General features: G+C 45.5%; 1 protein-coding gene across 1 annotated transcript in view; it reads left to right on the top strand.

The window, feature by feature from the left end:
• The window catches only part of RTKN2 (rhotekin 2), a 64589-nt gene extending 48394 nt beyond the window's left edge, over positions 1-16195 (top strand). Inside the window, exons 9-11 of the mRNA XM_060241104.1 lie at positions 10099-10264; positions 10987-11094; positions 12731-16195. Coding sequence (XP_060097087.1) covers positions 10099-10264; positions 10987-11094; positions 12731-13257 — 801 coding nt within the window. The 3' untranslated portion in view covers positions 13258-16195. The remainder of the gene's footprint in view (positions 1-10098; positions 10265-10986; positions 11095-12730) is intronic.
• Positions 16196-18532: the final 2337 nt, after the last annotated feature.

Genomic DNA, 18532 nt, shown 5'->3' with positions numbered 1-18532 from the left:
CTAGTGTCCAAAGTGGCATTGGAATCCATCTACGTGAGTTTCCAGCCTAACAGTCTGGACTTGGATCACTCTTTTAAGAAAAAGCGTTTTGCAGAGCATATGGTTAGGGGTGTGCTTTATACGTCAGATGTAGAAATAGCACAAATGTTCTCCCTCTACGTCTATGTCTCATGGGTAGTAAGCAGTCCAGGCTTTAATATACATGAATGCTTGAAAGCAATCTTGGTACATGGTGCACTGTGTCAAGGCACTGCAAAATCATATTATAAACTTCCACTTTTTGAAGACCCTGACATTTTTAAAAAATGGTGCAATTTTCTAGATTTGCCCAAAACCAATGAGCTTTCCTAATACCATCAATATTTAGATTCAGGCTGCAATCCTGTGCACACTTATCTAGGAGCAGGGCTTTTTTTTTTGCAGAAAAAGCCAGCAGGAACGCATTTGCATGTTAGGCCATTCTCCCTGATGTCACCATTGTTTCAAATAAGCTTTTTTTGTAGAAAAAGCCCTGCAGAACCTCATTTGCATATTAGGCCACATCCCCTGACACCAAGCCAGCCGGAACTGCATTCCTGTGTGTTCCTGCTCAAAAAAAGCCCTGTCTAGGAGTAAACCCCACTGAATAAACTGGGACTTCTTTTGGACTAAAGATGCATACAGTTGCACTGTTGAGTTATTAAACTCTTGCATTTAGCCAAAGACAACATCAGAAAACAAAACTATAATACCTAACAAGTTGCATGTTAAAATAAACGTGTAACAAATTGCCAGAATGTGGTCATAGAGAGATAATTTTTTATGTTTGTTTGTTGCCAATATTTCACAGCTCTTTTTGGCAGCCTAGCTTTACATTTTTGGGGCAGTGAATGCAAAGGAAGTTTTTTCTTATATGCTGTCAGAGAGAGATAAATGTAGTGCATAGCTAGACTTAGGCCCAATCCAATTCCAGCAGGTTACTGGAAGGCCACTTTCAGGCAAGTTGACCAGTGCAGCAGCTGCTGTCATAATTTCTTCTTGCACTGTTCTGATACTATTTGAGTACAAGAGCTGCAACAGGGTACCAAACAGCAGATGCACTTGGTCCATCTATGCAATTCCTTTGTCCAGTTGTCCTTGTAGCAGCTGATGTAAAAGTCGCGGGGAACTGGTTGCCATATAAGTGTGTAGGACTTTAAATTAGAAACTGCTAAAACAAAAAGTTTAATCAAATAAGTTGTGTGGCTATTGTGTAGTTATAAGCACCCAAAAAGGCCTGGTATCCAAAATCAGACCAAGAAAGCTTAATATCAAGTACACAAAGGTGGGGACAATGTTTTATCCAGAGATGAGAGAATGCAGCATTGTGTAAACACTTAGCTTTAGCGGCAGATCTGTGTATTATGCTGGAGAGGTTGTGGGCCCTTTAAATAGCACGTTTAATATGCAGTTCCTTGGCTACGTTCCATCTGTTGCATAATGTATAACTGCTTCAGAAGGATATCAACCTATTACTGCTGAAGTTAGCGTCTTCTATCACTTAAATAATCAAATGAGGTATAAAATGTCTCTTGCTTGAGAATCTTTTTTGTCTTATAAATGCATTTGTGGTACAAGATACACAGCAAGCATTAAATGCACTGTGTCACTGAGTGGCTTGAAGTTCTAACCTGTCAAATGTAAATCTATTTGACTTAATTTTATACTGGTATCTATGGTTACCTGCATTAATAGGACGCAGCATTTATGGATGAATTACTTAATCTTCTATTTTTAGAATGGGAAAAAAATTTAAATGAGCAAATTCATCAGATATGCTACAAACAGCTGTGTTTGTATTTCAAGCAGTTCCTCTGGTAATGCCTCCTTAAAAATGTACCCTCTCAAGAACGCTTTGCAGATTTTCAAAGAATGTCAGCCCTAAGGGTTTTTTCCCCCATGACAATATATGTAACTTACTTTTTATAGTTACGTATTTAATCTTTGCTGATGTGAGTTGACGTGCAGTAGAAAAGGCGGTACGTGCTTGAAGTGAAATGGGATTAAATGAGAAGCCTCCTGTCTCTATTATTGGTAGGTTTTTGGCTTGTAGCAGAGATAGATTTAATGACCATCTCACTGTGCCGAGAGAGATGATGGCTTATTTTTATCCTTGATTATTACAACCGTTGGATAAGGCAAGTGACCAGGTATTTTGGTATGGACATGATAAAAATTAGGCTGCAGTCCTGTTCAGTTCACCTGCAGTGACATTAATGGTACGTTGGACATGCATAATTGTGTGTGGGATTTCAACCCCTCTATGTGTGTGTTTTGAAGGCATGAAAGCAGGCATCACTAAACTGGAATGATGTTGTAATTGCAAGTTTCAAAAGGTGTCTTATTAATTGAATGTAAATGTTACCTTGACTGCACAATAGCTCCTTTTCCATGAGTGTGTGGCTGGGATAATATTTGGTCATTTAAACCATCCGGGCAGGGTCTGATCATGTGGGCTTCTCTCTGCAGAGCAGAGGTCATGGGCAGAACCCATGTCCTTAGGTGACCAAACCAAGGGTGAACAGGTGATCACATAATTGGCACATATTAAGTGAGTAGTGTCCATGTACTGTCCCTTATCCACAGCTGGGTCACATAAATGCTATTTAAGATGATGGGGAGCATCTCACAGTAAAGTGGCTCCCCTATAGCTGGAGCAACATTAACATTCAAATAACAATCCACATTTTAAGACCTGCAGCTACTGAATCATTCAGAGCACCAGTGTTTCTTGAAGGACAGCTTTATAGTTGATGGAGTTGGCACAAGCCATTTATGTACCTCTTGTGATTTAGTTGGTGTCCCTTGAATAAAATGAACACAAGATACTGTCTTATATTGATACTGACCCTTGGCTCAGTAAAGTCAGTATTGTCTTCTTACACTGGAAGTGACTCTCCAAGGTCTCAAGGTCTTTCATCTCACCTACCACATGATCTTTTTAGCTGGAGGTATTGGGAATTGAACCTGGGACCTATGGAATGGCAAGCAGATAATCTACCACTGAGCTACAGGTCCTCCCCAAGATATCTGCTTTATTCATTGTTATTGCATCTTTGTTTTTAACAGATAGCTGTGGGATTTAAAGTGATGAAAGTGAAGGAAGCTAAAATGTTTTAAACTTGTAACTGGTTAATAGTTTTTTGAAAGTTACAAGATATTTGAAGGCAACAGTCTAGGTGTATTTATAAAACACTGTTTGAAGCCTTTACCCCATGGTGCAGAGTGGTAAGCTGCAGTACTGCAGTCCAAGCTCTGCTCACGACCTGAGTTTGATCCTGGCGGAAGCAGGGTTCAGGTAGCCAGCTCATGGTTGACTCAGCCTTTTATCCTTCTGAGGTCAGTAAAATAAGTACCCAGCTTTGCTGAGGGTAAAGTGTAGATGACTGGGGAAGGCAATGGCAAACCACCCTGTAAAAAGTCTGCCATGGAAATGTTGTGATAAAATGTCACTCCAGAGTTAGAAACGACTGGTGCTTGCACAGGGGACTACCTTTACCTTTTTAAGAAGCCTTTGCTTTTTCACTTGTCCTTATATATGATTAAAACAACTAGGGCTTTTTTTTCCTGCTGGAACCCACAGAAGCAGAACTCTACCTGGGCTGGCCAGGGCTCCAGCTGGCCCAACCCACTATGGCTCCCAGGCCAGGTGGTGTGGCCTAATATGCAAATGAGCTCCTGCTGGGCTTTTTCTACCAAAAAAAGTACTGAAAACAACAGTCAAGGCCAGTCCTGAAGATTAAGCCTATTTCAGTGTTCTTTAAAAATATGGGATCTGGAAAAGTAGTTCAGGAACATGCCACTGAGAAACATGGTCATGTTTTTTGAGAAGGTTTGCCTGTATATTGTGATACAATCTTCTTCGTGGTCTCTGTGCATCACACTGATGGGAGTAGGCGCCAGCGCCGACCTCGATCGGTAAACTTAAAAAGCTGCGGATTTCCGCGCCGACGTCCCAGTGCGCATGCCCGGCAGCCCCCACCGCGCATGCTCACCGGGACAGGAGCGGACATCCCGCCAGTTCTCTTCTGACCGCCGCGCTGATCAGTCGATCTTCTCTGCCACGGTCGGTGAACTTTATCTTTGGATATTTTTTCCTCTATAGTTGTTAGTTAGATAGTTGTAGTTATAGTTATAGTATAGTTGTAGATAGTTAGTTATAGCTGCGGGAGAGCGGGGTAGTTTTTCCCGCCCTTCGGGGCCCCCTCTCCCTACTTTCGTTTTTTCCCGCCGCTAGCTTTCCTCATATGGAAAGACGGTGGGTTTTTTTTCCGCCGCTGCTCCTCGTGCGGGAGTAAAATTGCCCCTCCTGACGGGCACAAACTGTGTTTGCTGTGCCTGGGTGAGCGGCACCGTCCTGACTCCTGTGTTCATTGCGCTAAGTTTTCGCGGCAAACCAGGAAGAACAGGGCGGCTCGACTTGCGGCGGCGTTGATGGAGCAGGCTCTTTCTCCACGTCGTCAGCCGATGGAGCAGGCCGAACAGCCGTCTGGTCAGTCCGACCAGTCGGCGCTGAAGTCGGTCGATGCCAATCGCCCTAGAAAGAGATCGGGCTTGGCGGCTAATTCGGAATCCTCGATGCCGGTTAAGAGGCGCAAAGAGGACAAAGGGGCGCCTGCGGCGAAGGCGAAGAAGGAGAAGAAGCAGAGACACAAATCGGCGCCGCTCTCAGCACCGGTGTTTCCTGCGGACCCTACGGCTCTGATCGTCCCTCCTCTCAAGCTCTTCGCGTCCCCGATACGCCAATCGGGCACCCCATTGGAGTCGAGGTCGACCCAACTAGTGATCTCGGACTCAGACTCGGAGATTGAGTCGGGCCAACGAATCGGTACCGATCGCAGCCCTCTCGGCCGAAGCACTCCTCGATCTAGCCCGTCGGTTCGGCCAAGTGATCGGCATCGAGACCGTTCAGCAAGCAGGTCCCGATCTCCTCACCGCAAGGACGAAGATAAATCGCCACGCGGAGCTCCAGCCCAGGTCCCGTGGGACCAAAGACAGTGGCAGTACTTGTACGGGGCCTATCCAGCCCAACCACCCTATCCATGGCTGCCACCACGGCAAGTTGACTGGGACCAAGCCTCCCAAACATCCTATCGGTCTCGCACTTCCTTCCGCACAGTGCAAGAAGCCCCGTCAGCGTCGGCGTCGAAGCCTCCAGAGCCGCGCAGGAAGGAACAACAGCAGGTCACCCCGTCGGTGAAGCCCAAGTCGACCCCGACAGCTCCAGTGTCCCCGAAGCCGGTGCAGCCGTCGGATCTGTCCGACTCCTCGGGCGAGTCCCCCAGGTCGCGGGGCGGTTCGTCGCCCGACGGAGGACCATCTTCCCCGGACGAACCATCGCCACCGGGGAAGACCTCGGAGGAACAGCCTATCTCGCCGTCGGAGGATCTCAAGTCCTACGGCGACCTGATAAAAAGAATGGCCCAAACCCTCTCGTTACCGACGGTCCAACCGCAACCCGTTGTTACCGACACGGTGTTTGATATAGTTCAGCAGGACACATCCACCGCGGTAGCGCTTCCTCTCACCAACGTTATGTTACAGACTGCCAAGTCCTCATGGGACAAGCCGGCGTCCACGCCTGTGTCCTCCCGCAGGCTGGACCATATGTACAGGATCCAGGAGTCATCGGCGGAGTTCCTGTACGTTCAACCCAAACCGAATTCCGTAGTAGTGTCTTCCTCCTCGAAGGCGAAAAAGACTCACTCCACGCCCCCTGATAAGGAGGGGAGGAAGTTGGATGCAATGGGGAGAAGGCTGTACTCCACAGGCTCTCTGGGAGTCAAAATTGCGAACTATGCGGCCTGTATGGGCAGATATCAGTACGCCCTATGGGACCAAGTCTCCACCATACTCGGTTCTCTCCCTCAACAGGCAAAGACCGCTCTGAGGAAGCTGCAAAAGGAGGGCATGACTCTGGCAAGGCAGCAGCTTAATTCGGCAAAACACTCAGGAGACACATGTGCCAAGGCATTGACGACGGCCATTTCCCTCCGCAGACACTCCTGGCTCCGGTCCACGGCACTGCAACACGACACGCAGGCATATGTGGAAGACCTGCCTTTTGATGGCTCAGGGTTGTTCAGCTCTAACACGGACTCAGTACTCCAAGAGCTGGATAAAAGCATAAAGACATCAAGGAACTTGGGAGTGTCAAGCCCTCATACTCCAACCAAAAGGCAGTAGCCAAAGACGTGGCACAAGAAGCCCTACTCGAAATCACCCGAAAGACAGTGGCGTTCCAAACAGTCGGCGTTTACTCGGCCCCAGTACCAGCAAAAGCCCAAATATTCTCCTCCTGCTCAGACATCCAGGCAGAAGGGATCCAAACAGAAACAGGGCCTTTGACTGCCTTCCACCCCTGGGTGGCCCTGTGGACTCGGACCTCATCCGACTGGCACGTTTTTTCCCTGCCTGGGCCCGCATTACGTCGGACTGCTGGGTATTGTCGATTATTCAACAGGGCTACGGGATAGAGTTCTCCGACCCTCCACCCACCCCGACCTTCGTTTACACCCCTCCTTCGCAGACCCTCCGGGAGGAGGTACACTCCCTCCTCTGCAAGCATGCGATCGAAAAGGTCCCCGCGCACCAGCTGCGACGTGGCTTCTACTCCCGATACTTTGCAGTCCCGAAACGGGATGGGGGCCTCAGGCCCATCATGGACTTGCGGGCCCTGAACCTCTTCGTAAGATGCGACAAGTTCAGGATGACAACTTTGCCGTATATCCTCCCGCTACTGGGACCAGGGGACTGGATGGCCACGCTCGATCTGAAAGACGCGTACTTTCACATATCAATTCACCCCTTCCACCGGCAATTCCTTCGTTTCACAGTCGGGGAAGAACACTTCCAATACAGGGCTCTGCCGTTCGGGCTATGCACGGCCCCGCGAGTGTTCACCAAGGCTATGGTGGTGATAGCCGCACACCTGCGGCTGCAGGGGATAACGCTTTTCCCATACATCGACGACTGGCTCCTGGTGGCGGAGACCAGGGAGTCGTTGCTGCGGCACATAGAGATCACCCTAGCCCTGGTGGAAGAGCTGGGCCTCCAGATCAATCAAAAGAAGTCCCGTCTCCAGCCTGCACAACGGGTGCAATTCATAGGGGCTATACTGGATACGCAAGAGTGCAGGGCGTTTCTCCCTCCCGATCGCGCAGACGCCATTGTCCAGATGGTAGCGGCCTTTCAGCGGAATCCGGTGGTCTCTGCGAGGAAGGTCCAGAGGCTTCTAGGACTCATGGCAGCCACCACGGCGGTGCTCCCCTTCGCAAGACTGATGATGCGGACACTGCAGCTCTGGTTCCTGCGAAGCTTCAAGTGCAACCGGGAGCCGCTCTCCCATCTCCTAACGGTACCTCAGGATGTTCTGGACTCCCTGAAGTGGTGGGGACAGAGGCAGCGCCTAGGGGAAGGGGCGCCCTTCCACAAGCCAGCGCCCGCTCTAACGATCACGACGGACGCATCCCTGTGGGGGTGGGGAGTCCACATGGGAGGAGTATGTGTCGGAGACAGGTGGCCGTCTCACCACAGTCAGCAACATATCAACCTGCTGGAACTACTGGCCATCTTCCATGCCATCTTCTCTTTTCAAGCCCTCCTGTTGGGACAGTCGGTAGCGGTGATGACCGACAATACCACGGCGGTGGCATACATCAACAGACAAGGGGGGACAGTGTCCTGCAGCCTCTGCCAGCTGGCCATCAGGATCTGGGAGCTGTGCAGGTCGCTGGGGGTCTTCCTGCAAGCTGCACATCTGCCCGGCATGAAGAATGTGCAGGCGGATTTCCTCAGCCGCGGGGGAGCCCTATCCCACGACTGGGAGATGAACTGGGAATTTCTGGACCCGGTCTTCCAGAAGTGGGGGACCCCGGAGTTGGACGTTTTTGCCACCAGACACAATGCAAAGTGTGGCCTGTTCTGCTGCAGGGGGGGAGCAGATCCCTTGGCCCTCGGAGATGGCCTCCTGATACCCTGGACTCACCACACGGTGTACCTGTTCCCACCCATCCCGTTGCTTACCAAAGTCGTGCAGAAACTCTTACGGGAGTGTCCAAAGGGGATCCTGGTGACCCCGTGGTGGCCGAGACAGCACTGGTTCCCCCTGGTCCTGCGCCTGTCCAAGGAGAGGTTTCATCAGTTCCCACAGGCCCCGGACCTCCTGCTTTCCCACCAGGGACGGGTTTTACATCACGATGTTCCGCATCTCCGGCTGACTGCCTGGCGCCTGTGATCTCCGACAGGGCACAGTTTGTCATGTTGAACTCTAGAAAATCCTCTACAAGGAAGTCGTATGCGGCCAAGTGGGCGAAGTTTGCTGACTTTGCGTCAGGTCGCTCTACACAACCCATCAGAGCGGGACTGCCTGTAATCTTTGACTTCCTGATTGCATTACTTGACAGGGGCCTGGCCCAGTCATCGGTGCGTGTCTATCTGGCAGCCATTTCCGCGCAGCACGATCACATAGGGGGTCGGTCGGTATTCACGCACCCGGACACCAAGAGGTTCCTTAAGGGCATGGCGAGACTGTACCCGGCGGTACGCAACCCCGCTCCAGCCTGGGACCTGTCCCTGGTCCTGAGGGCCCTAACGGGGAAACCCTTCGAGCCAATGGCCTCCTGCTCTCCACACCTATTGGCATGGAAAACAGCTTTCCTAGTGGCCATCACATCTGCTAGGAGGGTGGGAGAACTGGCGGCACTACGCTGCGATGCCCCCTACCTCATTTTCTCGGCGGACGGGGTGATGCTCCGCCCTGATATCAAGTTCCTGCCAAAGGTGATCTCACCGTTTCACCTACACTCAGAAATCTTTCTGCCGGTCTATTTTCCGTCACCGGCCAACGACGATGAACGCCGCCTGCACGCTCTGGACGTGAAACGGGCGTTGTCCTTCTACCTCCATCGCACGAACCCGTCGCGGAAGGGCCCTGGACTGTTCGTTTCATATGCCGGGCCCTCCGCGGGTCAGCGGATATCCTCACAGCGATTGTCCAAATGGATCATGGGGACGATCCACCTGTGCTATCTGCTCAGCAAGATGCCTCTCCCTGGCCCACTCCGAGCTCACTCCACGCGAGCGGTGGCAACCTCGGCTGCCTTCTTGAAGGGGGTGCCCCTGCAGGACATATGTAAAGCTGCCACGTGGGCATCGCCACATACCTTCGTGTCACACTACGCGTTGGATCTGAGGCGGAGACAAGCTTCCTCCGTGGGCCGCGCTGTGCTGCAGTCGATCTCCTCGTGATGGACCGTCGCACCCGCCTCCAGGTAGGCTTGAGCTTGCTAATCTCCCATCAGTGTGATGCACAGAGACCACGAAGAAGATAAACAGGTTTCCTACCTGTAACTGATGATCTTCGAGTGGTCATCTGTGCAGTCACACTACCCGCCCGCCTTCCCCGCTGCTGACGGTCCCTCCTGAGGGGCTGACGCGGCGGCCAGAAGGAACTGGCGGGATGTCCGCTCCTGTCCCGGTGAGCATGCGCGGTGGGGGCTGCCGGGCATGCGCACTGGGACGTCGGCGCGGAAATCCACAGCTTTTGAAGTTTACCGATCGAGGTCGGCGCTGGCGCCTACTCCCATCAGTGTGACTGCACACATGACCACTTGAAGATCATCAGTTACAGGTAGGAAACCTGTTTTTTCAACAGCATATAGCACTTAAATTGGCAGTGAGTTATTTCTGTTACTCTAGTCTTATAACTCTAGAATATGAAACATGCCTCCATTCTCTAAAAGCAATTATTTGCAATGGCATCAAAACTATTTTCCACCTGTGCTTTAGATAAAAGTTGCTTATAATGAGCTCCATTATATGTACGTAATATAACTGTACTATTGTTTTAGTCTTATTATGCCTGTAAAACCAAATTAATGACCTAAGTACCTTAAAAATAAAAACCTTTGGATTGAAAAATAGCCTTATTGATGACTGTTGAGTAACTTCAGACTTGTGTTTCCTTGTTCGGGGTGGTGGTGGTGGTGTGTGCGCATTATTTCACTCTCTCTTTCTCTGTGTGTGTGTGTGTGTGTGTGTGTGTGTATATATATACAATGTATATATAACAATGTCTAGGAAACCAGAATTCGTTCTGTGGATAAAGATTGCCAGAAAAAAGCCAAAAACTTTTGTATTATCAACCCCGAGGCCGGGGAAGCTGTGACTCACATTTTTGCAGTTGAAGACCGGGAAGACCTTTCTAAGTGGACAGAAGCTTTTTGGCAGCACTTCTATGATTTCAGTAAGTAGCTGTGCCTGCTCTTGTGCAGGGACACCTATGCAAGTTCAAAGAATGTGCTGAACATTTTGAGCTGGCAGGGCATAACGAGCTTGCCATTTGCCAGGAGAAAAAAGAACTCTTTTTCCTATTACAGTAGCTGGCATATTCTGCAAGGGAAGAGCAAGAAACATTTAAACTTCCCCCTATCCGGATCCTTGATTCCTTTGTGCTCTTAATGTTGTGGGGGCTTAGAGGGAAACTATTCATTACGGAATGTTTCAGTAGTATGTAATGAAATGAAGGGATTTATTTATTACTCATCTCATACTACTACTTGGCAGAGCCTTTCTGTGTTTTGCTTCAGTTGCCCCCTTCTTTCCCCAAAATAGTTATTTGTAATAAAATAAATCAATGGTTGTCAGATATGTGAAAGTAATGCCATTAAGGTATAAATCATAAAAACAGGCTTGGCCAAGTTATGAGAACTGATTATTCAAATCCCACACTAGACATTAGAGAAATCTCAGCTCTCTTTATCCCTGCAGATGTCAAAAGCTCCATACTTGCCTTAGAACTGGTGGCACAATAGTCTGCCAGCAATCTGGTGGAATTGAGCTACAGTATTTATGAAACAATTGTCCATTATTGTCAGATAATAATTGTGTGAACTGCTTATAATTATAGTATTCTTTTAAAAGTAGGACATTTTCAGTTCCGCTAATTGCTTTCTGATTTTTTTTCAGGTCAGTGGAAACAGTGTTGTGAAGAATTCATGAAAATTGAGATTATGTCACCACTGAAACCACCATTGTTCTTAACAAAAGAGGCAACTTCAGTTTATCAAGATATGTGTAAGTGGAGGTAGCAGGGCATTGAACGAGGCACTGAACTACAACCTAATGGCCATCTTCTGCATCAGCTCTGTAGAGTCTGCATCTATTTTTGTGTTAACATCCTGCCTTTTTCAGTGAGGCTTGGATAAGATCGGTGCCCAGCATCTGTGTCCAAATAGCGCTCTCTTGTTGGTATCTCAGGAGAGAGAGAGAGAGAGAGAAAAGAACATTGAATAACTAACTAAAATCATCTTCTGTTCTGACCAAACTGATTATGAGCTATAATCAGCTACTGCTGAGCACTGGTGTCATGTTTTTTTCTGTGTGTGCTGGTGGGCACTAGACAATATATTTAGAGTTGTTAGCTTGCATAGAACAGTCATGAAAACACTTGAAGAAAAGATCTGGAGCCAAATTGCATGTATCGAATGAGACAGAGTAGAACCCTCCTAGGAGTGTGCCACTTTGGTCTCCAGGTCCAGGAATGTAATGTTACAGTGCTTTTTATTAAGAACATCCCTCTCTGCATGCAGACAGCTAGTCCAGCCTTCTTCTCAGGTGTTGGATTGCATAGAGAAGAGCATTGTGAACTACTTCTGGTCCCCATTGGAGAGAATAATGGGTTGAAATGAAGTACCGTAAATAATTTCTGCATGCACGTATTTTTTAAAAAACTTCTGTTAATATCCAGAAATGTACATGCACGCACACATCTGTGACAAACTGCCGCCTGATCTTGCTGATTGTATAGTTTAGAGCTCTTAGTTTTGGTTGTCTGGAGTCCTCCAGATATTTACTTGGCAACTACTAGAGAACTTTTTTGACATAACTTCTGCCCTGTTGATTATAGTTCAGTGATATCTCAGTATCTACAAGCAACAGCCAGATGCAAACTGTGAAAGGTGCATTATAGTCTTTTTAAAGACATCAAATTATAAGCGGCATTTATGAGCATCCAAATGAAAGTATCAGATTCAGAAAGAATAGATTCAGAAAAATAATGGTATAAAATATAACCTCCCCAATTAATGCTATGAATTAATTACAAATTTCTGAAAATCCACAATGCTTTTAGCCTCCTGCTTTTGCGGTGTGAAGAATGGACAATAACTTGATTGAATTCCACATAGTGAAACCTATTATACAGTGAACAGTAAAAACATGAGTTTATTAGTCATCATGATAGTTTATAGTGTGCCTTGTTGCTTAGTGTTTCATGGTATTATAGTGGGTGGAAAGTATGGGAATTTCCAGTGGTCTTGTAGGAGAGGATGTAAGCAACAGCAACCCTAAGCAGGTCTACTCAATGGGGCTTACTCCCAAGAAAGTGCTCCTAGGAGAAAGGATGGTTTGGGCTTCTCCAGGGGTTAATGAGGGCTGCTGGGGGGCATGGTAAAGCCCCTGCTGGCTGGCTGGCTGGCTACTCTCCTAATCCAGGGATTGTTATGTAGCTGCACCTACTATTCAATGGACAAGGTAGGTAGGTGGGGAGGAGGAGGGGGAACCATCAGAAAGGTTCAGGAGCTGTGCTCCTGTGAGCTCCTGCTGAATCTGAGGCCTGGTTGTAGTGTATATAGTTTAAGCTCTGGGAGTAACATTACAGCCAAATATCCCATTAATAAGAATTTTATGTTGTGTCTTAAAATGTTACTAGGTATTGACTCCCCAGTAAAACATGAAGGATTAATTGACATAGTGCAACAAAAAAAAGAGGAAACAAATGGCAAGTTCCAGGTTGGCCAATATGAAGAATGTTTGTCCCCTCCATGGTCTGCTATGTTTGATGGTTCTCACCAGATGGTTGTGCAGAAGAACACACTTCCAGGCGCTAGCAAAGAAACTGTCAACCCTAGTGGAAGCAAAGGCACCAAAAGACGAGCGCCTCTCCCACCATCTGATAAGCCACCATATGCCTCAGCAGCACAAATACCACCCGCTCAATTGAACAAGGAGAACATTGAGAATAATTCTCCTCTTGCACATAGGATCTGTTCATTTGATTCTGGGCAGATTTCCTTGCCTCCTTTGCAGAGACCTGTTGTGGCTCCTCGCATATCAGTTTCTTGCTGGAAAGGTACCTCTGCTGACGAAGAAACTCCTGTCTCTTCTACAAAGCCAGTTCCTGCTCCGAGGCAGAAATCGGTCAAAGAGGTTAGATCTCGGTTGCAGTTGCAGGGATAATGCTGACGTTTGCTTTCACTTCAAGAGAGAGGGATGTTTCGTACGTCACATTTACAGCGTCATTGCTGATCACCAACTTTCAGCAGAATGGGTGGAAACACTTTTTGTAATGTAGTTAAGGTTCAAGGATGTTGAGACTAGAACGAAAAGATTTATTTATTTATTTTAAGAAGACAATTCTTTTTCTCCCCTCTCAAAAGTTCTGTTCTGCTTGTCAGAGCTGAAGTGTAAACCAGATTTATCAACAAACATACAAATCAGTGGTTTCTCTACCCCTCCCCCCTTTAAATGATGGAAAACCTTTAGATGGGCATGACTGTTCTTCTCTCCAAAACATCATCTTATCTTTGATGACATAATTATAATTAAGCCAATGGATCTCTCTCAAACTATTTAAAATATGTCATCTCAAGCTTGTGAAATGCTGTTGAGCTGGCATGCACTTTGCTGTGAATGAAGTTTTTCTTCTTCTTGTAAGAATTAACTAAGGCTACTGTCTGTATCTACCTGTAAAAGTATGCATGCCTGTTCCCTAAACTCCCTCAGTAATCAGGTTATCTGGATTTTTAAAATTTGGTTCTGCACGAGGAATCTTCAAAAACTCAGTGCAATAAATAATTCTGTTTGGATATATACCTCACCCTCTGTCCTTTAACCCAGCTCTTCAGTTCCCACCCACCCTGTCTTTCTCCTCCCCCTCCCCCGCAAGCTGGAGTTGGTAAGACACATCTAATGAACTCTGCAATGTCCAATGTGGTTTGAGATCCTCTGGAGTGGTTTGCATCAGATACTTAATCTTATTTTCCCATTCTGAAGTAATGACCTTCCCTACGGTTTCTTACATTCCCATCTCCACCTCCCAGTGCTTTCCATCGCAGTTCTAGTCTAGTGAGAGTTCCCAGCTTCTCTGGGGATTCTCTGGCTAATCAAGCATATGCTTTGTCTTGACTTCAATTTTAAAAAAAAACTTTCAGAATTTACCACACTGAATAAACATTTCTTAGAGCAGCTGACTTTATTAGATATTTCCTATTTATTTTCCTGGCTTTGTACAACAGGAATGTTGAGGGGAATATGTATATGTAAGTGGTGGGCAACACCTGGGTATTTACTAAGGGCACTTGATGCCATTCTTTCCCCTCTATTATTAAATGCCACCATCAGAATTTAACTGTATATCATGGGGCGGGGAGGGGGATGTTTTAAAGATTTTATTTGGTTAGATGTCTCTTTAGAGGAACACTGCCTAATCAGCTTTAGAAAGCCACACACATGAATTTGTGCAGGGAAATTGTTTCTGGGTTGCAAAGATGAGCAATAAAATACAGGAAATGAGCAGACTTTCAGATAAAACTGAAACTTCTTTAACAACCAACATGAATTGATTGGAACCAGGAGTGTACAATATAACGTAGAAGCTTTTTTTTTTTAAAGGCATTCTTCTCAAATGACATCCCTGCTTGTTCTTCTTCATGTGTTTGAATTTTAACAAGGAAATGGCTGGTTACAGCCTTTTGCTTAGTAAGAACATACTGTAAGAGGACAAGTTACTAGATACATGAACATGATATTTTAATGGTGTGTTTGCTATGGTTTTAACCTGTGTTTTGGTTTCTCATGAAGTTCTGTGTATAAGATGCTGGGTACTTAATGTCGTTTTGAAGATCTGTATTCTCGTATTCACTGTGTTCATAAAATATTCTTAGAGCAGCAGAAATAAAGATAATGTAGCAGAGGGTTAGTATGACATTAATGCTCTCTAATCCTTTAATGAGTATAGTAGAATCCTTTTAATTGGCATATTTCTGTTAGCAGGAGGGAGTGCCAATTAAGCAATCTTCTCAATTTTAAGACTCTCAGGAATATGCTGAGTTTATTGATATTTGCTTTTATTCCATGCCTTGAACTCCAGATTAGCAATGCACAAAGTGCTCCAAATCCTGTGTCTTTATTTCATTAGAAATCTGCAATAGCACAGAGAAGCACCATGAAATATATCCATAGAGGAAGCCCTGCTTTAACTGATGTAGTTCTAAAGCACTTTGCAACTGTGACTGAACTTGCAAGGCACCACTTAGCGATAGAGTTCATCTACTGAAGTTAATTATATTTTTAACTGCACATTCACAAGGCTGTATCCTCCTTCTCAGAAGCCTATTTCTGTGTACTTTGCATGTAGGAATAGCATGAAATCCTTGAGACAAAAAGGAGATCAACTTTCTTTGGTTTGACATGGCTTCCAACGTCCGGAAAGGCAACAGAGTCTTTCCTTTTCTAGGATAAAGCCTGTGTCAGGGGCTCTTATGGCTGTGGCTCTAAGCCCTGCAGATGTTATGTAGAAAGGCCAAAATAACTCCCTGCTTCTCCTAGTCTGGAGATTGAATTGCCTCTGCTTCTTAAAGAGAGAGGGGTTTGGCACCCTTTTCAGCAGGAGAACTGGGGAGTGTAGAAGGTGGAGGGCTGGGGTTTAAGTAGTGGTTAGCTCGGCTGCTATAAATCTTAGATACTACTTGGTGTTATCAAGGGACAGCTTGTCGAGGGGCTCCTTCTGCCCTGTCTAGGAACTTGTAACTAATGAAGTCAAGAGTTGTTTGTAGCTAAAATTAGGAATTAATACTTTGGGTACTCTTTTGATTAACCTGGCATGTGATAAATGGAGTTTATGTTCATTACTGCTTTGTATGTTTATGTGTTAGCCTAATATGTTTACATTTTTTTTAAAGTTTGTTGGAGATTGCTAGCTGTTAGTAAGGCTAGGTAAGCAGCTTGCTATATATACTTGAAAGGACTGTAAGTAAGTTTATTTTTAAATGTTTTGCTGCTAAAGTTTGTACCTTTTGCCATTCTGAGCTATATTGTCTGTAGAAGAAAATACGTTTATAACAGTTAAATATTGTGTCATTTGGGTACTAATAAATGTTCCTTTTTCTTACCAGAACGATTGCTGTATTGGCCTCCAAAGGGTGACTTTGTCTTGGAACACTGCTAGCAAAGCAATGTGTTTGTTTGTGTGTGGAGGGGGGAGGGGGTTGTTCCTAACATTTCAAAGGAATGTATTTGTCTGAGTAAAATCTGTTCCCTTGTACTTTTTAAAGTAGACAAGACTAATTTATAGAACTATAAACCATGCTTCTCTAACCTTTGTGAAATTAAGGAGCTATTTTGGGTTTACCTACTTTTTAAAAATTGTACAGTCTACTGAGAGGATCCCTTGGGCTAGTGCAGGAACAAAAATGTTGGCTTGGCTGTGCTGATACAGCCAAGATAAAGCTAATGGATAGCGGATGTTAATTGCAATCCTAATAGTCTGACTGTAGCCATTATGGTGCTAAAAAGGGAAATATTCATAAAAGTAATTGGGTGCATTATGGAAACTGACATCCATCTCATTTGAACGAAGTGAGCACAGCATTCTCTGGAGGTTCTGCCATTCCTGCATTCTCCAAGGTATGTAAAGGGGCACTGGACAAATAAGCATGTCGTGCAGTACAGCTAGATTTGGTTTGGTTCTTGTATTGAAAAAGTAAAACAGCTATAATTTGGGGCAGTGAAACAGTTGGGTCTTGTGTGGGCTTCATCACTTGGTAATGTATGCCGATTTGCCTTATGGTAGACTGGGATAGCTAAGTAAAGGCAGACACTGGCAAGCCACCTCTGAATGTCTCTTGGCTTAAAAATCCTACAGGGTCACTATAAGTTGTGGGGGGGGGGGTAATATCTTGGGCAGAGGTCCTTAGACTGATTAGGGTTTCCAGGTATACCTTGATAGGTGTTTTAAGGACACATGTGAAGTAACAGCTGCATGTGAAGTAACAGCTGCACATAGCTGCCAACCCCCCCTTTGCAATTCCCAGATATATGTATGAGTGTTTAAACAGAAGTACATTTTGTTCGCACTTGATATGTGCCATGTGAGAAACAAACTTGTCAGCTTCTGTGTATATCCACTGTGTGAGCCTGCAGATTTAAGGCTTTACACCACGAACACTGTTTATGTGCTGTTCATGTCTTTTAAAAGTTTTATATCCTGCTTGAAAACTCTCATCTGGGCAGCTCCTGAAGCAGCCTATGTGAAACTCTGTGAACATAATTTCAAAACACTTCAAAAACAAAGTGTCCATCCATTGCCTAAACCCAGATGGGTTGCACATGAGGCAAAAAGCTGAGGGAGAGAACTCCAAACTGAGGCACCACCACAGAAAAGGCTCTGTCCCTGCTGCTCATCAACTTCACCTCTTAGGACCAGGGATAAATAGTGCAGGGCCTAAGTAGTGACTTCTAGGCAGTTACCAAAGCCAACTATGCTATTCCTTAAAACATTCTGCTATTTTTTGGACTCAAAAGACCCATACCTGTGGTTCATTGTATAAAATAGCACAAATACCTCTGTTCTTTTAAAGACATGCTGTCATACTAGACTTTCCCTCCAGTTATCATCAATGAACTGTCATAACTGTTACAAGGAGCTTACCAGACATTTCAGTCTGTGGAAGCTTGATTGACTTATGAGTTTACAAAGAATGCTGGATTCTTTCTTTTTTTTTAGTTGGGGGTACTGTGGAAGCCGGCACAGATGAATGATTTAATGAATACTTCGCTGCAGCCAAAGTTGCAGCAATTTGCTTCAAGGGATTAGGCTGAAACAAGATAGGATAATATCTTAATATAACCACTACCAAATGGTTATATTGAGATCTCCCATATGCTTAATATAACTGCACATAAAAATCTGTCTGCAAAACATCAAAATAAATTGGTTTTACTCCAGGAAAAAAATAATCTTTAAACATTTTTTATATCTACATAGCTATCAAAATGTTCATATACTTCCTGAAGAAAAATAACTATATCAGCAAGGCCAAGATGCACCTGCTTTTAAAAGCTAATTTGGGGGATTCTGACCTGATGGAACTAGATTCCAAAACTCTCGTTTGGAAGTTGTTAGCATCTGTCCTGACTTCATGCACTGTTGTGTGCTAGAAAACCAAATGAAAGTTACTTCATGTGGTAAGTCTTCAAAAAAACACACTATGGACCCAGTACAACTTCACAATATGGAAACCAGAGGAGGGAGTGGGGTTGAGATAGCTTCCTGCAGATCATTTTCATAATATACTTGTGATGAATGGCATGTAGATGGCTCATTGGCAGAGACTGGTACATATTCAGCTTTCAAGGTGTACCACCTGTTACTGCAACCCTTAAGCATCCTGAGAAGCTCATCAGGGCCTTTTACCCCCATTAGGCCTTGGTGTGAACTAATAATTAGATTTGC

The sequence above is a fragment of the Heteronotia binoei genome, chromosome 6 (assembly GCF_032191835.1).
Source record: "Heteronotia binoei isolate CCM8104 ecotype False Entrance Well chromosome 6, APGP_CSIRO_Hbin_v1, whole genome shotgun sequence".
Lineage (NCBI taxonomy): Eukaryota > Metazoa > Chordata > Lepidosauria > Squamata > Gekkonidae > Heteronotia > Heteronotia binoei.
Note: the sequence above shows the minus strand (reverse complement) of the source record. Positions and strands in the feature narration are given on the sequence as shown.